This window comes from Zingiber officinale, chromosome 2B, assembly GCF_018446385.1.
Source record: "Zingiber officinale cultivar Zhangliang chromosome 2B, Zo_v1.1, whole genome shotgun sequence".
Classification (NCBI taxonomy): Eukaryota; Viridiplantae; Streptophyta; class Magnoliopsida; order Zingiberales; family Zingiberaceae; genus Zingiber; species Zingiber officinale.
This window is the reverse complement of record NC_055989.1, coordinates 80,037,610-80,054,618: the sequence shown is the minus strand read 5'-3', so window position 1 is coordinate 80,054,618 and position 17,009 is coordinate 80,037,610. Positions and strand designations below refer to the sequence as shown.

Below are 17,009 nucleotides of genomic sequence, written 5' to 3'. Positions count from 1 at the left end.
AATGATTTCTGAAAAAAAAACTGACAAACTGAATTGTAGCATTTACTCTGAAGAATCAGCTGTTTTAAGATCATAAGCTACAAATATCTAAACATCAAAGTACCCCATAAGCTACAAACAATCATACCCTTTCAGACTTGCCTTTTCTGTGCATATTAATCACATCTTTCAAAGAGAATTTCACAAAACTATATAAAGTTGACCAAGCTAGATTTAGAGTTGTACAAACTAAATCATTCATCCACCAAGCCAAAGAAAAAAAGGAAGCTAAAGCCACTTATTTGCATGTAGTATCCCCAATTATAGTGTTCACTAATCTAGAGGGATTAAAAATAAATATGAAGGTAAATAGGCTTGCCACAAAAGAAAAGTAGAAGTTGATTTGAATCAAAGCAAAAATCAGTCAGAAAATTGGTGGCTGGTATATCAACATGTAATGTGTTTGTAGTATGAGCATGTTAACTGCTATATTAAGGCTACGGTTGAGTAAATTTGTACTTACAAAAATTATTCAAGATAAGCTTTGTAAATAACTCAGGCTGAAATCATATCCTGTGCTGATATTTGATCATTAAGCCATGACAGAACATATGGAGGCCTAGATGATACAGGATAGGCAGCTGATTGTAAAGCTCCTAAAGGGACAACAGGAACATTAAGAGCCTGCGCAGGATCAGCCTGTGTAATAAATAAACAAAATTAGGTTCCTCCATTAAATTGTAAAATAAAAATTAAAAAAAAAAAAACCAAAGTGTCAAATTTAATGCACACAAAAATAAACATGCAACTTACAAGTGGTAGTAACAATTTCAGAGGTTGTGTAGTCGACAGAAGTTGCCAATGCGATGATTTAGAGGTTGGTTTGATCATAAGAAGAGGGCTTCTGTAGGACTCGAACCTCGTAAATCAGTGTGTTAGTGTGCTTGTTTCCTTCTTGTTTTAGTTTTCTAATTCCGCTGTGCTAACAAGTTTTTTGTAGAAATTTTTGTTTAAGTTTTTAAGAGGCTATTCACCCCCCCTCTAGCCATCTAAGATCCCAACAAAGATAACATAACATATGTTTTAAGTTCAATACACCACTTGCAACACCATTGTTCAATTTGAACTCAGATTAAAAAAAAATAAAACATAACACCAACAATAACAACAACTAGAAATTGGAAAGCTGCTCTATTTTTGTTTAATGTATCCTTCAACTTAGTTTCTTTTTCAGAGCTCAAAAGCTATTTCTCTAAATTTGAATTTGATCCCGAAGTTGAAGTTGCACATGATGAAATGGAAATTGGTGCAAATTTTTTATCCAAGTGCGCTTGAAAAGCTTTTTGTGCCTCCATTCTACTTTTGTATGATTGATGTATGGCGCCTTTAAAGCCAATAACTTGACTTGATGCTTCTATCCACGTTTTATAAATACCCGGATTATATCCAACAAATACAACATATGTTTTCCCCTACATTGAAACAATATTCAGAATTTTGTATAAATAAAATATTAGAACTTAAAATGAAATGACTTACCATTCGTTGATAAAAGGAAACGTTGTTTTGCAAGTTTCCTGCATAACCGATAGGAAAAACATAATTGACAGTATATATAATTGACAATAAATGACGGTATAACATAGAAGTAAAACAAAGATTCAAATCATGTTTTAAAATTTACAACAAAAACAACAAATTCATTAATTTAAAGGTAAACAGATAACCAATTTCCAAATAACCTTTTGCTACTGCTACAAAGTATAAATAATTCTGCTGTGTTGTGTATTTCAAAACATATACTTACAACTTATTAACTCTATAATTGTATATTTCAAAACTTCCAAAATTTTGACCACTAAACTGATAGATACAAGTTGGACTTTATTCTGCCAGTATAATAAAGTTTTTTAGCTACAGTTTCAAAAACTTGCAAATTAATAGGAGGTATAATAAAGTTTTTTAGCTACAAGTTGGACTTTGTTCTGTATTTGAATTCAGACCTCCTATTAGTTGCAAGATTATGTTGAATTCAGACCCCCAGTGAGAAACAAAAACTTGGACTTTATTATGCCGGTATAACATAGATGCAAAATCAACTTTTTAAAAAAAGTTTTTACCGACAATGAAGGGTACTCCATCCTTGTGTTATGGGAACACAAACAAAATGTTTTAGGAAAAAAACCGTAAATAGAGAGAAAAAAATGATTTCTGGAAAAAAAAATTGACAAACTAAATTGTAGCATTTACTTTGAAGAACCAGCTGTTTTAAGATCACAAGCTACAAATATATAAACATCAAAGTACCCCATAAGCTACAAACATTCATACCCTTTCAGGCTTGGTGCCTTTTCTGTGCATATTAATCACATCCTCCACATCTTTCAAAGAGAATTTCACAAAACTATATAAAGTTGACCAAGCTAGATTTATAGTTGTACAAACTAAATCATTCATCCACCAAGCCAAAGAAGAAAAAGAAGTCAAAGCCACTTATTTGCATGTAGTATCCCCAATTATAGTGTTCACTAATCTAGAGGGATTAAAAATAAATATGAAGGTAAATAGGCTTGCCACAAAAGAAAAGTAGAAGTTGATTTGAATCAAAGTAAAAACCAGTCAGAAAATTGGTGGCTGGTATATCAGCATGTAATGTGTTTGCAGTATGAGCATGTTAACTGCTATATTAAGGCTACGGTTCTGTAAATTTGTACTTACAAAAATTATTCAAGATAAGCTTTGTAAACAACTCAGGCTGAAATCATATCCTGTGTTAATATTTGATCATTAAGCCATGACAGAACATATGGATCAAATTTAATGCACACAAAAATAAACATGCAACTTACAAGTGGTAGTAACAATTTCAGAGGTTGTGTAGTCGACAGAAGTTGCCAATGCGATGATTTAGAGGTTGGTTTGATCATAAGAAGAGGGCTTCTGTAGGACTCGGCGAGAGGGGTCTCTTCGACGAGTCTGGGCAGCGTCGGAAGAAAAAGGAAGAGGCGATTTGGAGCAGCGTCGGGAGGAAGAAGATGCGGCGAGTTGGGGCAGGAGCTAGGGCACCGGTCGGGAGGAAGAGGCGCCTGTAGGGGCACAGCGCCAGGAGAAAATGGAGGATGGCGATTTGGGGCAGCGTCGGGAGGAAGAAGATGCGGCGAGTTGGGGCAGGAGCTAGGGCACAGGTAGGGAGGAAGAGGCGCCTGTAGGGGCACAACGCCAGGAGAAAAAGGAAGAGGCGATTTGGGGTCGCGTCGGGAGGAAGAAGATGCGGCGAGTTGGGGCAAGAGCTAGGGCACAGCGTCGGGAGCCAAGATGAGGGCTTGTGCAGGATCTCGTGGCGAGAAAATATTAAAAATGGTTTGACACGGACTTTGCCACGAGGGCAAGTCCGCAGTGATCCGCAAATTCCAGTCCGCAGCGTAGCGGTGCTGTATATATATATATATATATATATATATATATATATATATATTGTTAAGTTATGTTGATTTCATTTCTATAGCAAGGTGAAAGAAAAATAATGATTTCATAAATATAAAAATAATAATTTTGTAATTAGAAAAATAAATATGATTTTTTTATTTTTTTTAAAGAATTGTAAAAGCGTTATCTTGTAAAAAATGACAACGCTTTAAAAGCGTTGTCTTTGGCCTGACTTTTAATAACAGTATTTTTAACAATATTTTTTCAGTCATATAGACAACGCATAAAAAGTGTTATCTATCAATTTTTTTCTTGTAGTGAGTGGTTTGGTTTTAAACCAACTTAGTTTGGTCATAAACTAAACTTATGGTTAATTGTATGAGTTACGGGTTAATAGATACATATTTTAGACTTGCTCCTCTAATCCGTTAGTAGATCTACATATTGATATAGATTGAAGAGAAAATTAATTAATCTTGGAGAAAAACTAAACATTAGTTTTTCTCCCTCCTCTCTCCCTCCGTTCTTGTCGCCGCTAACTACATGGGGGTTCTCCCTCTTGTGTTGCCACCATCCAGCCAATCACCACTAGCTGGGGATGTCAATAGCCACCGCCAAGCCCGTGGACTGCAGCCACAGACTGCTATCCATTGTTGATAGCCCTTCAGAAGGGCTCTCCCGTTGCCACCGACACCCCCTAGAAATGTCGGTCGTTTGACCTCCCTTCGCCAGCCCAGCCAAGGTACCCTTTCTAGCCACCAACATGTTGTGCCATTGGAACAATACCCGTTTGTGGTTGTTCTTCTCGCTTGCTTCGTGTCGTCGGATTGCTTCAATCGCCGAACACAAATTGAGCCAAGACCCCTCTTTCAGATCGGTTCATCTTTACACACAAGACTAGTACTTTTCACGGAGATGGAACTTGTGACTTCTGAAGTCGTTTTAAGGAGTTCTCTGGATGGGTACGAACAGAGGTGAGGCTTTCGAGCGTCGCTTAGTTGATGTCCTTTCCACTTCATATATTCATCAAGTATACCTAGAGTAAATTTATTTTCATAAAGTTTTATATTCCATCATGCCTATATCAGTGTATCCTTATATGCGTGTGATGTGTGTGTTGTAATAAAATAGTTTATTATGATTTTGATTCCCGCTGTGCCTATTTTTGAAACATGTTTTAGCACACACTCGCATTGGGCTTCCCAATCGTGATATCAAAGTCTAATTGTGCTTCAACATATGAGTGTAAATGAACCAAGTCGTTCATGAGCTATTCAAACCTCGATTCGATAAAAGCTCGTTTAATGAGGCTCGTTAAGATAAGCAAACCAAACTCAAGCTTCCTAATACTTGGCTCGTTTGCTCGTGAACATGTTCGTTAGTAAGCTCATGAATCAACTTTTAAATGAAAAAATAATAATTTTGATATTGAATTTATAGATTTTACACTCTACTTATGAAAAATATAGATAAATATATTAAATTTATTTATTAGAATCAAATTATAAATTTTAATAAGAATATTATAATTTTATCTAAATATGTAATTTAGTTTTTAATAAATATTTAAATTTATAATTTATATTTATTAAACTCGTTTAGGCTCGATAAAAACTTGAATAAGCTCATGAGCCATGAATATATTTGTTAAATAAAGCTTGATCTCAGCTCGATTATAAACGAGTCAAACTCAAACATTCAAAAGTTCTACTTAGCTCAATTATAACCCTATTTCAACATGATCATAAAATTATTTTATAAGTCGTAGTTGGTCATATATTTAATTTTAATTTTTTTTCTAGTTTTATTAAGAAATTCTATTTTCAAAAAGTTTCTTAATTAGTTAGGAAATTCTAATTTTTAAAAGTTTTAATAATAATTTAGGAAATTTTAATTTGAAAATATTCTATAATAATTTAAAAATTTTCAATTTAGAAAGATTTGAATTTATTAAGAAATATTATTTTTTTTGAAAGTTTCCTAATTAGTTAGAAAATTCTAATTTTAAAATGTTTCTGAAATAATTTAGAAAGTTCCAAATTTGAAATATTCTAAATTATTTAAGAAATTTTAATAATATATTTCTTAATTAGTTAGGAGATTTAAAATTAGAGAATTATTTCCTAATTAATTAGATTTTTTTATTGAGAATTATTTTCTAAATAAAATGTGTAATTAAAATTTAAAAATTTATTTCCTAATTTAATTAATAAAATCTTGATGTAGGAAATTGTATTATTAATCATATTTTATTTATAAATTAAGTTATGATAACTATGACTTTATTTATTTCATGTCATGTCATATATTGTGGTAAAAAGATGAATAAGTCCTCCCACCAATCCGTCCCAAGGTCAACACGAAGGAGGTAAATTACAGATGACTACTAGCCTTTGGAATAGTGACTAGCACATAAGGGAGGTATTTACCTCGGCTTTGCTGAGATTTGAACCCCAAACCTCATTATGATAATACTTCATGTATTAACTACTAGACCCATCCGAAGAGACTCATGTCATGTCATATATGTATGTTAAGTAAAGAGATATATTAGGTATATATATTATTTATGCCATGCATGTAAAATGTTATATCATTATATATATCATGCTTGTAATGTGACATATCATAAATTTTACCATGCATATCATGTTATATAGATAATACATTTGTGTGATGTCAATTTTAAAGTCTACATCTTCAATTAATATGATAAGAACTCGAATTTAATTTCTTATTTAAATTGTTACACTCATTCCAAACTCGGTTTAAAATCAGACACTGTCAAACTATAAATATATACAATCTCACGATTAACCAATCAACTTTAATCGTGATGTATAAATAATACTCTAAGATTTTAGAAAACGATTATATTGCAAATTAAATTAAATTAAGGCAAATGTTTATATAAATATAAACGATTTGCACACAGTTCCACGGATGTGATAATGGTAAAGTATTTAATAATAAATAAGAAAAATAAAACTTTGAATTTTAATCCGAATATTTCGAAAGACTATATAGATAAATATGCTGGTTCTTTAAATTTATACGAGAGATATGATAAAAAATGCTTTGCTCGACCCTATATACAAAGAGTAAATAATGCTAAGAAATTTTATTTCTCAAAAGTAAATAATGATAAGAAATTTTATTTCTCAAAAATTATTTCCTGGGTTAGATTCCTATTGTCATATGGTTATATATATCAACCCGATTAAAGCAGATTTATTTGATATATGAATTAAAAGAAGATTGTTTTATAAATTAATCAATAAAATTTATTACAATAAATAAATAAATAAGTCATGCGGAACTACCATTATTGGCAAGCAATTATCAACCGAAAACGATTTGCATGTGAATTGAAGGAATCAGAAAATTAAAAACGAGATTATTTGAACTTTTATCAAAGCTTAATATTTATTAAAAATTAAATTATATATTTAAAAAAAATTATAATATTCTTATTAAAATTTACAATTTTATTCTAATAAATAAATTTAATATATTTATCTATATGTTTCAGAAGTACAGTATAAGATCTATAAATTTAATATTAAAATTATTATTATTTTATTTAGAAGTTGATTCATGAGCTTAACGAACATGTTCACAAGCTAATGAGTCGAATATTATGAAGCTTGAGATTGATTTATTTATCTTAACGAGCCTCATTAAATGAGCTCAAACGAACTTTTATCGAATCGAATTTTGAATAGCTCATGAGCGATTTAGTTTATTTACATTTCTAAGTTGAACCATACTATTCATACTTTTTCTTCTTTCTTTTCATTTTTTTAGTCGTTGGATTTGGCCGAGATATAATATCGCATGATGGAGAAGAGATCCTTATCAAAAATATTAGACCAACTCTTAATCCAATAAATATTAGATCAATTGTATTAGTGAAAGATACTGGCCTACATTTAATGAAGGTCATTATCTTCTATTTAATTTAATTTATCCGTTTGTCCGGGTCCGAGCGGACCAACAAAAGGCAGCTGACAACGGCATGCACCTTGGCACCCACTCAGATGGATATATGAAATACTATTTTCTAAAATATAATTTGTTATGAAAAACATTAATTATATCATATAAATAGATCATAAATTTGTTTAGATTTATCTACACATTTTAATTATAATGTATTTAAGATTGTCAGTTTTCATTAAGGATGATAATTTCTTCCCTGAAGAAATTTGATATCGGACTTATCGCTGAAAAAAATAATTTTTTAGGGATGAAAATTTGTAACAAATAATTTTCGTCATAAATTTCCCATGAATTTAGTAACGAATAACTAAATCAACGCTAATTAGCAACGAAAACAACAACGAAAAAATAAATTGTCGGAAAATAGCAACAAACATTCTTTCGTGATAAATTTTGTTGCAAATTTGAGTCGAAATATGAAGTTTGTTGGAAATTTTATGAGGTTTGTGACAAAAAAATATTTTTATCCCAAACATAGAGTAATTTTTTTTAACCCAGTTTAAGGAAAACCAGATCTGGGACGAACTTCACAGTCTGTCCTATATTAGAAATTTTTTTAATTTTTTTTTAATCAGAAAAATGTGATAAAAATATGAATGTATGAGCTAAAGATCTCGGATGTAATACCCCGGTTCTGAGATTCTGGTTAAGTATGACTTAAAAGGTTAGATGATACTATCCATATCATCAAGGTGCACCTTCCTTTTCGAAAGCCCAAACTTAAGAATTCCAAAGTTAAGCGTGCTTGGCTTGGAGAAATCTGAGGATGGGTGACCTCTTGGGAAGTTTTCCATGGTGCATGCGAGTGAGGACAAAGCACGCTGAAAGGACCTCCGGTGGTCTGTGGAGCTAGTCGTCAACCTGATGGGCAATTCTGGTGGCATTCTCGGTTCGGTCCGGGTGGGGCCAGCCCGGGCCGGGGCGTTATAGATGGTATCAGAGCGACTTTGCGACCATGAGTGCGCCTGTGGCAGGAGCACCCAGGGCACCACCTAGCGAGGGATATTTTGGGATTTGTCTGTGGTGTGATTCGTGGATACACAACGAGGACGTTGTGTCTTTAAGTGGGGGTGATTGTAATACCCCGGTTCTGAGATTCTGGTTAAGTATGACTTAAAAGGTTAGATGGTACTATCCATATCACCAAGGTGCACCTTCCTTTTCAGAAGCCCAAACTTAAGAACAAGTTAAGCGTGCTTGGCTTGGAGAAATCTGAGGATGGGTGACCTCTTGGGAAGTTTTCCAGTGTGCATGCGAGTGAGGACAAAGCACGCTGAAAAGACCTCCGGTGGTATGTGGAGCTAGTCGTCAACCTGATGGGCAATTCTGGTGGCATTCTTGGTTCGGTCCGGGTGGGGCCAGCCCGGGCCCGGGCGTTATATCTGAATCACACGAAACGAGTTCTTATGCGTTCATATCGATCTTCTGATCACAATGATGACATGAAATAAATTTTTCACCTAATATTTTGAGGTTTTTAAATTTTCAGAAATAAAAATTTTAATTATTGATAAAAAAATTTATGATCTTCAAAACATTGAGTGAAAAAATGTTTGAGGTCATCATTGTGATCAGGAGATAGATACAAACGTATAAGAACTCGTTTCATGTCATTCCGACGTGTTTAGGTTATACATTCATATTTTTATCGCTTTATTCCTGAATTAAAACAAAAAGAGATTTGGGACGAACTTTGAAGTTCGTTCTAGATCTGGGACGAACTAAAAAGTTCATCCCAAAATTAAAATCTTTAAAAATTCTAAATAAAATCTTTCAAAAAGTAAAAACTGGACCTATAGAGCTTGGAATGATATAGAACAATTTTCTATGCGTTTGTATCGATCTCATAACCACATTAGTGACCTCAAAGACCTAATATAGTTTGCGATAATTAAATTGATAGAACCTACTTAGTAAAAAAAAGAGTTAGATTTGAAAATGTTAAAGTCATTTTGATATTCGGAAATTACGGATCTAATTTTATTAGGAGGAAAAAAATGTTTGAGGCCACTAATGTGGTCATGAGATCGATACGAGCATATGAAAATTTGTTCCATATCATTCCAAGCTCTCTAGGATTAGTTTTTAATTTTCGAAAGAATTTATTTTGAATTTGTAAGGAAATTAAATTTTGGGACGAACTTCAAAGTTCGTCCCAAATTAGGGACGAATTTCATAGTTCATCCAAAATTTCTATTTTTTCAATCAGAAAAAATGTGACAAAAATGTGGATGCATGAGCTAAAGACCTCGGAATCATACGAAATGAGTTCCTATGCGTTCATATCTGTTAGATTATATAATTAAAATTATTTGTTTATAACCTTAAGGGCAATTTAGTCTTTTACCTTTTTAATTCAGGGTTTAAGTTTTCTGATAATTCTCTATATAAAACTTTGTACTCTTCATTTTCTATCAACCCTTTTTTTTGGATTCATCAATAAAGATGACTACTTTTCTTTGACATCAATTTCTACATGGTATCAGAGTCTTCATCTCTATGTTTTTGATAATCAGATTAAAGAATTGTTAATTCGATCCATAGTTTTCGCGGATAGTACAATTTTGATTAGGTTTCTTTTGTTTTCGCAATACTTGATTTTGTTTGGTGTTTGATTATTCATGAACATAATTTGTTCTATCATCATGAGTGGTTGTACAGAAGATTCGCTTCAATCAATCAGTGTCCGATTGGATGGAAAGAATTATTCGTATTGTGTTAGGTTGCCAGCCAGCGTAAAACTATGGCAAATATTCAATGAATGAATCCATTAAACTATTGTGTTAATGCTAGGTTGTTCCCCGGAAGGAACGCGTTACAGGGTCTGACTGTAACGTCTCGGCAAGGACCGCTACATCTCCAGAATTCGGGTGTAGTGATAAATATGCAAGAGTTTACGTTCCAGGGTCCGACTGTAACGTCTCAGCAAGGACCGCTACATCTCCATGAGAACTTGGGTGTAGTGTTAAATAGGCAAGAGTTCTCACACCATAGGTTAGATAAGAACACATATGATAGGAAAACTAATAATCTAAGATTTGGAACATGAAACATAGGAACTCTCACTGGTAAATTAATGGAGGTAGTAGATATGATGATTAGGAGAAAAATTAATATTTTGTGTGTACAAGAGACAAAATGGACATGTGAGAAGGCAAAGATGATAGATAACTCGGGTTTTAAGTTATGGTACACTGGAAAGAGTAAAGCAAGAAATGAGGTGGGTATTATTGTAGATAGTTTGTTAAATGATAAAGTTGTAGGAGTAATTAGAAAAGGAGATAGAATTATAGCCCTTAAAATAATAGTGGCGAAAGAAATTATCACTACAACAAAAACCCTCATAGACATCGGTTTTCCACCACTGTCTATTACATTTTCGACCGATGTCTATGAAGGGGATGTAAAAGGTCTGCCATTTTAGACATCGGGTTAAAACCGGTGTAGTATCACTTAATTACATCGGGTGTAAAACCGATGTAATATTATATGTTAATAACACTAGTTTTGGCAGCAGTGTACGACCGATGTAATATTAGTTAATGACATCGGTTTTGCAGCGGTGGAAAACCGATGTAATATTAGTATTGTTTAATGACACAAATTCGATTTCTGAAACAGTGAAAAATCGACAGTATCCATGAAAATACACAAATATTCACAAATTACACAAATATTCTTCTTCCAACAGTATCCATAAAATACACAAATATTCACAAATTACATAAATATTCTTCTTACAACAGTATCCATAAAATACACAAATATTCTTTTTAAAACTTCAAAAGCTAATAGATTCCAAATATCATAAGCTTTTGCTATCATTATGAAACCTGGAAGCATGAATAACTTTTGCAGTGAGAACTACCTCATCCTTCTCACCAGCCAACACTTTATCCAATACATTTACTTCATCAACTTTTGGAGACACAAAAGCAAGCCCTTGATCTCAGTATCCAGTTTAATTTGTCTCGTTGACAAGGTCGACAGCCGTGTACATGAAGTTGAGACAACAAGCTTATCTACATACAAACATTAAATAATATTAGCTGCATTTTGAAGAAAAACAAGAATTAGAAAGAAAGAAAAGACATTACACTAATACGACCTTTTCCAACAATGGCCTCGAGACTCACAAGTGTGCTAAGAGAGGATGCAAAATCATTTGCCTGAATGTTCCTTCCATCAACAACTCCGACAACAAGATATTTGCCAATGGGGAAGCTACTAGATTACAAAGTGGAACAAACAATCATAAAGATTTACTTTTTATTATTTATATAGATATCAATTACAAGTGATAGACTCCACTGGATTACACACTTAAAATATATATTTCACAGATAAAAACTTATAGACTGAAGAGTTTGTGATCTCAAATCCTTCTTTGGTAAAGTGGCTTGCCCAAAAAAAAATGATATATTTCACCATGCAAGTATATCTCATTTGCTGACCTGGAAAATATAGAAAGTTTTTACATGCTAGGACCAAACGAGTAGATACCTCTATAGATCGATCTTAATGTTAAATTAGCACTAGCACAGTGATTGCTATTAATTGACCCGGTCCCCGGGAAATGTAAAAAGCTAGTAAGAAAATTGAATTTCCCCACAATCACCAAGATATCTCATTTCCAACACATGTTTACTCAAAATAGAATGCAAAGAAATTACTAGTACACAAGCAAAATAATGACACAGTAAACACATTTGATGGATGAAAGTGTGAATCTGACACCTCAGATTTTTCTATCACTCCATTTTAATGATAAGATGCATGGTAAGAAATAGCTAGTTGATTCACTCAAAATCTACGAGAGTCACTTCATGGCTAGCAATTCCACTGGACCAAAACTAAGCAACAGTTAACTCCATTACAAAACCACCTTTAACAAGAAAAGTAAATGATTTAACTGAAGGAGATACTCCCCATTTCCTAGGCCTCTCCAAAGGACATATCTGTTGAGGAGTATATTACATAAAGTGCAAGTTCACAATTTCATAATATGTTAGCAAAGCATTGTACCGGAATTGTATCAAATCCTGAAGTTCGCATTGTTCCCTGAACCCACGTAGCTCCAAGAGGCACCTCAATGGAACTTCTTTTGATATGACCTATCATTTTAACAGTAAAACAGAGAGACATATGAATCAAAAGAATTGACACTCATTTAGCAACTACTCATGAGCAAAAACTAATATAAACTAAACCTACATTCTAACAATAAAGAGAATGAAAACTGGTGAACAAGTTGTAAAGAAGAAATTTGTTGGGGGAAAATATGGTAACAACGAACTAATACTAGAAAATAGGTTAGAAGTGTTTGTCATATCACAAATTCCCATGTGTAGTAGCCATGGAGGCTCAGAAGTATGAAGTGCGGTCATTTTGTGAAGTGTATGCAATCTTCTTGGGAGAAAAATATGCTTTATTACTATAGAAATGAAGCAATTAAAAAGAATAGCTAGAAACAAGTAAAATTAGATTATAACTAAATTTAGATAGAAATATACCGGAAATATAAAGGTAAACAAATCTATTGGAAGTGGTCTAGCTTTACATGATAGTAAAAGACCATTAACTATTTGCTCAAAATACCCAATGAAGGGCCAAGCATGTACATCTTTTTCAGAAATAATATGCAAAGCAGCAACTATCTCGTGTGCTCAACTAGAAAGAGGTGGGGCTATACAATGAGCAAGCTTTAGCATAGTCTCAAATGCTGCATCTCTAACAATTGATGAGTGTAGTAATGGATCAACATATTTCACCTACAGCAGATTGTTTGAGGATGAGAAATAAAATGGCCAAACTAAATCTTTGTTGCAACAAATGTTTAGCTAGTAACTAAAAAATACAGTTACTAATGACCATTAATTCAATCAATAGATTTTGAAAAAAAAAAATAAAAACTTCCACAGTACATTTAAGCAATCTTGAAGTAGGAAGGCAAAAAAAAAGTAAGACATATTCAATGACTTACCCGTGGAGGTAGCTGACCATGAGTAAATATTGGATTAGCAATAGCCATCTAACCAAGAGTCCTAAGCATAACTGGGATATTTTAACCCTGTGACAGAGAGTTGTTTCCTACTTTCCTCTTTCAACAACAATTAACTTAGTATGACAAACAAAATTTGCACTTCATCATTATACCAATAAATAAACTATGAGTCATTCATGAATCATCACCTAAACCCTAAACCGTATTAGGAACTATTTAGATGGATTCAGAAATTCACAAAATCATAATTAACTTGGTCATGAATCGATTTAATAGGAAGGTCAAAAGAAAATACTCACTTAATGATCAAAGCCTTTAAGTTGTATATGTAGCGCGTCTAAGAAGCCCAACACACAAATCTTGTAAAAACAACAACAACAAAAAGAGGTAAATTTATAAATCAGAAAACATGACATATCAGTGAAAAGAATTAGCATAGACATAAAAGAAACTTGATAGTTCAAGGAATACATAAAACCAACTTAGCAACAGGAAATTACAACTCCTCAATCTAGCAAACAAAAATGATAAAATCAATTCAGGATAGTGTTTGAGGAAATTCATCAAACACATTGCATGCATCAATTAATTAATACTTGCAATCAAGAGATCAAGAAGATGAAACTGTCGAAGATGAGGAAGGAATTTAGTAGTGACGATGGATAAAATTAGGCACACATCACATAGTGGTTGTGCCCTGTCAATACAGAAATGCTGATGGTGTTGAGGGAATTTGATGTCCAGTTGCATGTTACACAGCTCAAGACACATGGCATATTGTTGGCAAGCAAGGATTCTCTATGTATAAGTTTGAAATTCCAATTTTTAATAAGCTATGAGAATATTATATCATTTGCGTTAATGGCAGGCACCATCATTGTTTACTATGTTAAAATTAATGTTTGCCTTTGAAGAAACTTCTTCACCTACTTCAAGCAACCAATTCTTTGTTCAGTCTGCTTAACCACAACATTTGCAAGGAGACTCTGCTCGAGTTTGGATGAGACAGTTCCTAAATGGTCGACTATTGCCACAACTGCTTCACATATGTAGCTCTTTGTCCCCTCCAAAATCCTAATTTTACACTAATGCACATCAACCTCCCAAAATTGTTTATTGATGCAGGGAAAAGAAAAGAAAAGAAAAGAAAGGAAAGGAAGAAGAAATTAACAGCTCACATCTTCTTTTGCTGGGCTGAGGAAAATGCACGCTCACAATGTTCTACCGCATGGTGAAGCTGAGACCGCAGGTCTTTCAGCTCCTGCAACGAGAAATTAGTAGCAGAAACAATTAATTTAGTAGGAAAAAAAATAGAGATGTTGTAAGACCAGCAAAGCGTTGTGGAAGCCCTCCTCCTCTCTCCCATTCTCTTCATACTGTGTGGATGGAGATTTAGGCAATGGCATTACGGAGCTGGCTGTTGCTCTGGAGTGCTCCACGTCTTTGGCTTCCTCCATAGATGTGCACAGAGGTGGAAGAAGAGTGGCTACGTGGGGAACTGAGGATTGAGTGCTTTGAGAGTCGAGGGAGGCACAAGATGGAGGACGAGAAGAAGACAAAAATTGTAGAATCCCGTGAGTGCTCCGCTCTTCCTGCCGCACGTTGACTACTCTTCTTGCAGTAGGTGATCGCCCCTTGGATCGAAGTCTCCGCATCATAGCTTGCACTGCTGCTCCGCCTCAGCATGGACTTACCGCCGTTGAACTCACTGGAGAAGGACGACGACTTGGAAGAAGCGGCGGAGGACTTGCTCCAGCTCTCGTCTTCTGCCATGTTTGGATTTTGATGGCGTCTCGAGGTTTTTGGGCCTTCCAATTTGTCATTTGTGGGTCGAGATTTGTGGAACAGGGATTTGAAATAAGATCTGGAAGCTTTGACTTTGAGGCTGAGAGTGGCCTCCTTGAGCTTCTTGGCCCATGATTTCTTAGGGTTGAGCTCGGCGAAGCTATCCTAGAAGTAGTCCTCTTGCTCGGGATTGAGCTCACCACCACTGTGAAGGCTGGCAAGGACCCAGGGACGTTTGCTGTGGAAGCTCACACTCTTCACTCGGTTGCTCTTCATCTCGAATTTGGTCAGCATATCTGCCAGATAAAAAACATAGCAGACAAACGCAAATCAAAATGGAGGAAGAGGGGGTGCACACCGGAAAACATATCTAGGGCTCGAATCCGAAGCCGGATCTATAGAAGCTTCTTCTGACCAGGAATTTAAAAATTGGATCTTGAGACTAGATCGCTGCCGACGGGGATCCGAAGGGGAGACTACAAAATTGAAGGGGTAGCCCGACGACCGGAGACGGACACAGAGACGGAGAGAGGAAGCAAGGACGTCGTGTGTTGATCCTAATCGGGAGAGGAAGGGGCGTCGATCTAGGAAGGGGAAGAGGGAGATGAGGTTGAGAGAGATGGTCTGAGGTTTAGGTTTAGGTTTATGCTGAGAGAGATAGTCGGAGGAAGGGGCGCGATATAGGTTTAGGTTTGGAGGGAACTTCACAGTGTTGCAAATTTTGGCTGGTGGGAATATTAAAATATTTTATTTTGGTTCATTAACACCGGGTTTTAAAAACCGCTGTTAAAATTGGTGTCTATTAATGAAAAAAGGTGCTCATAGATGTCGCCTAAAAAATCGATGTCTATGAGAGAAAATCTGCACTCATAAACACCGATTTTTGGAAAAATCGGTGTAAAATACTCAAAGACATCGGTTTTTGCTTAAAATCGTTGTTGTTCCACCGATGTCTATGAGGGTTTTTGTTGTAGTGTATGAACATAATTAGCGTATATGCACCACAAGTATGATTAGATGAAGCTACCAAATCAAGGTTTTGGGAGGACTTAGATGAAATATTACAAAATATTCCACCAAATGAAATGATTTTTATAGGAGGTGATCTAAATGGGCATGTCAGAGTGAAAAATGAGGAATATGAAACAGTACATGGGAGTTATGGATTTGGAAGGAGGAATGAGGAAGGGAAAACTATATTAGATTTTGCGATAACATATGACCTTATATTAGCTAATATGTTTTTTAAGAAAAGAGAAGAACACTTAGTCACATTCAAAAGTGGGAATAATAAATCGCTAATTGACTTTCTTATAGTTAGGGAAAAGGATAGAAAGATTTGTAAAGATTGCAAAGTTATCCCTGGAGAAAACTTAAATACCCAACATAGCATAGTAGTGTTGGATATACACTTCAAACATAATATCAATAGAAAGAAAATATATACAATTCCTAAAATTAAGTGGTGGAAGTTAAAGGATGGGAAGCAACATATATTTAAGGAGAAGGTAGAAGTACAAGCATTAGGTGAAATATACGATGACTCTAATACAACATGGGATAAGATGGTATCAAAGTTGAAAATAGTAGCTAAGAGTGTACTCGGTGAGTCAAAGGGACATGCACCACTAAGTAAAGAATCTTGGTGGTGGAATGAGAAAATACAAGAGAAAGTAAAGGAAAAACAAATAGCTTATAAGGAATTATATATTTGTAAGAACGAGAAAAACTTAAAAAAAATATACAATAGCCAAGAAAGAAGCTAAAAATGTAGTGAGTGAAGCAAAAATGAAACTTTTGAATAGTTATATAA

General features: G+C 34.3%; 1 protein-coding gene across 1 annotated transcript; it reads right to left on the bottom strand.

The window, feature by feature from the left end:
- Positions 1-534: 534 nt before the first annotated feature.
- LOC122048374 (vegetative cell wall protein gp1-like) lies at positions 535-13,438 on the bottom strand. The gene is made up of 6 exons (XM_042609945.1): positions 13,391-13,438; positions 13,100-13,178; positions 12,433-12,521; positions 12,285-12,365; positions 2,829-3,269; positions 535-678 (listed from the first exon to the last, which is right to left on the bottom strand). Exons 1-6 carry the CDS (start codon positions 13,436-13,438, stop codon positions 535-537), a joined length of 882 nt encoding a protein of 293 aa, XP_042465879.1.
- Between the last annotated feature and the right edge of the window lie 3,571 nt (positions 13,439-17,009).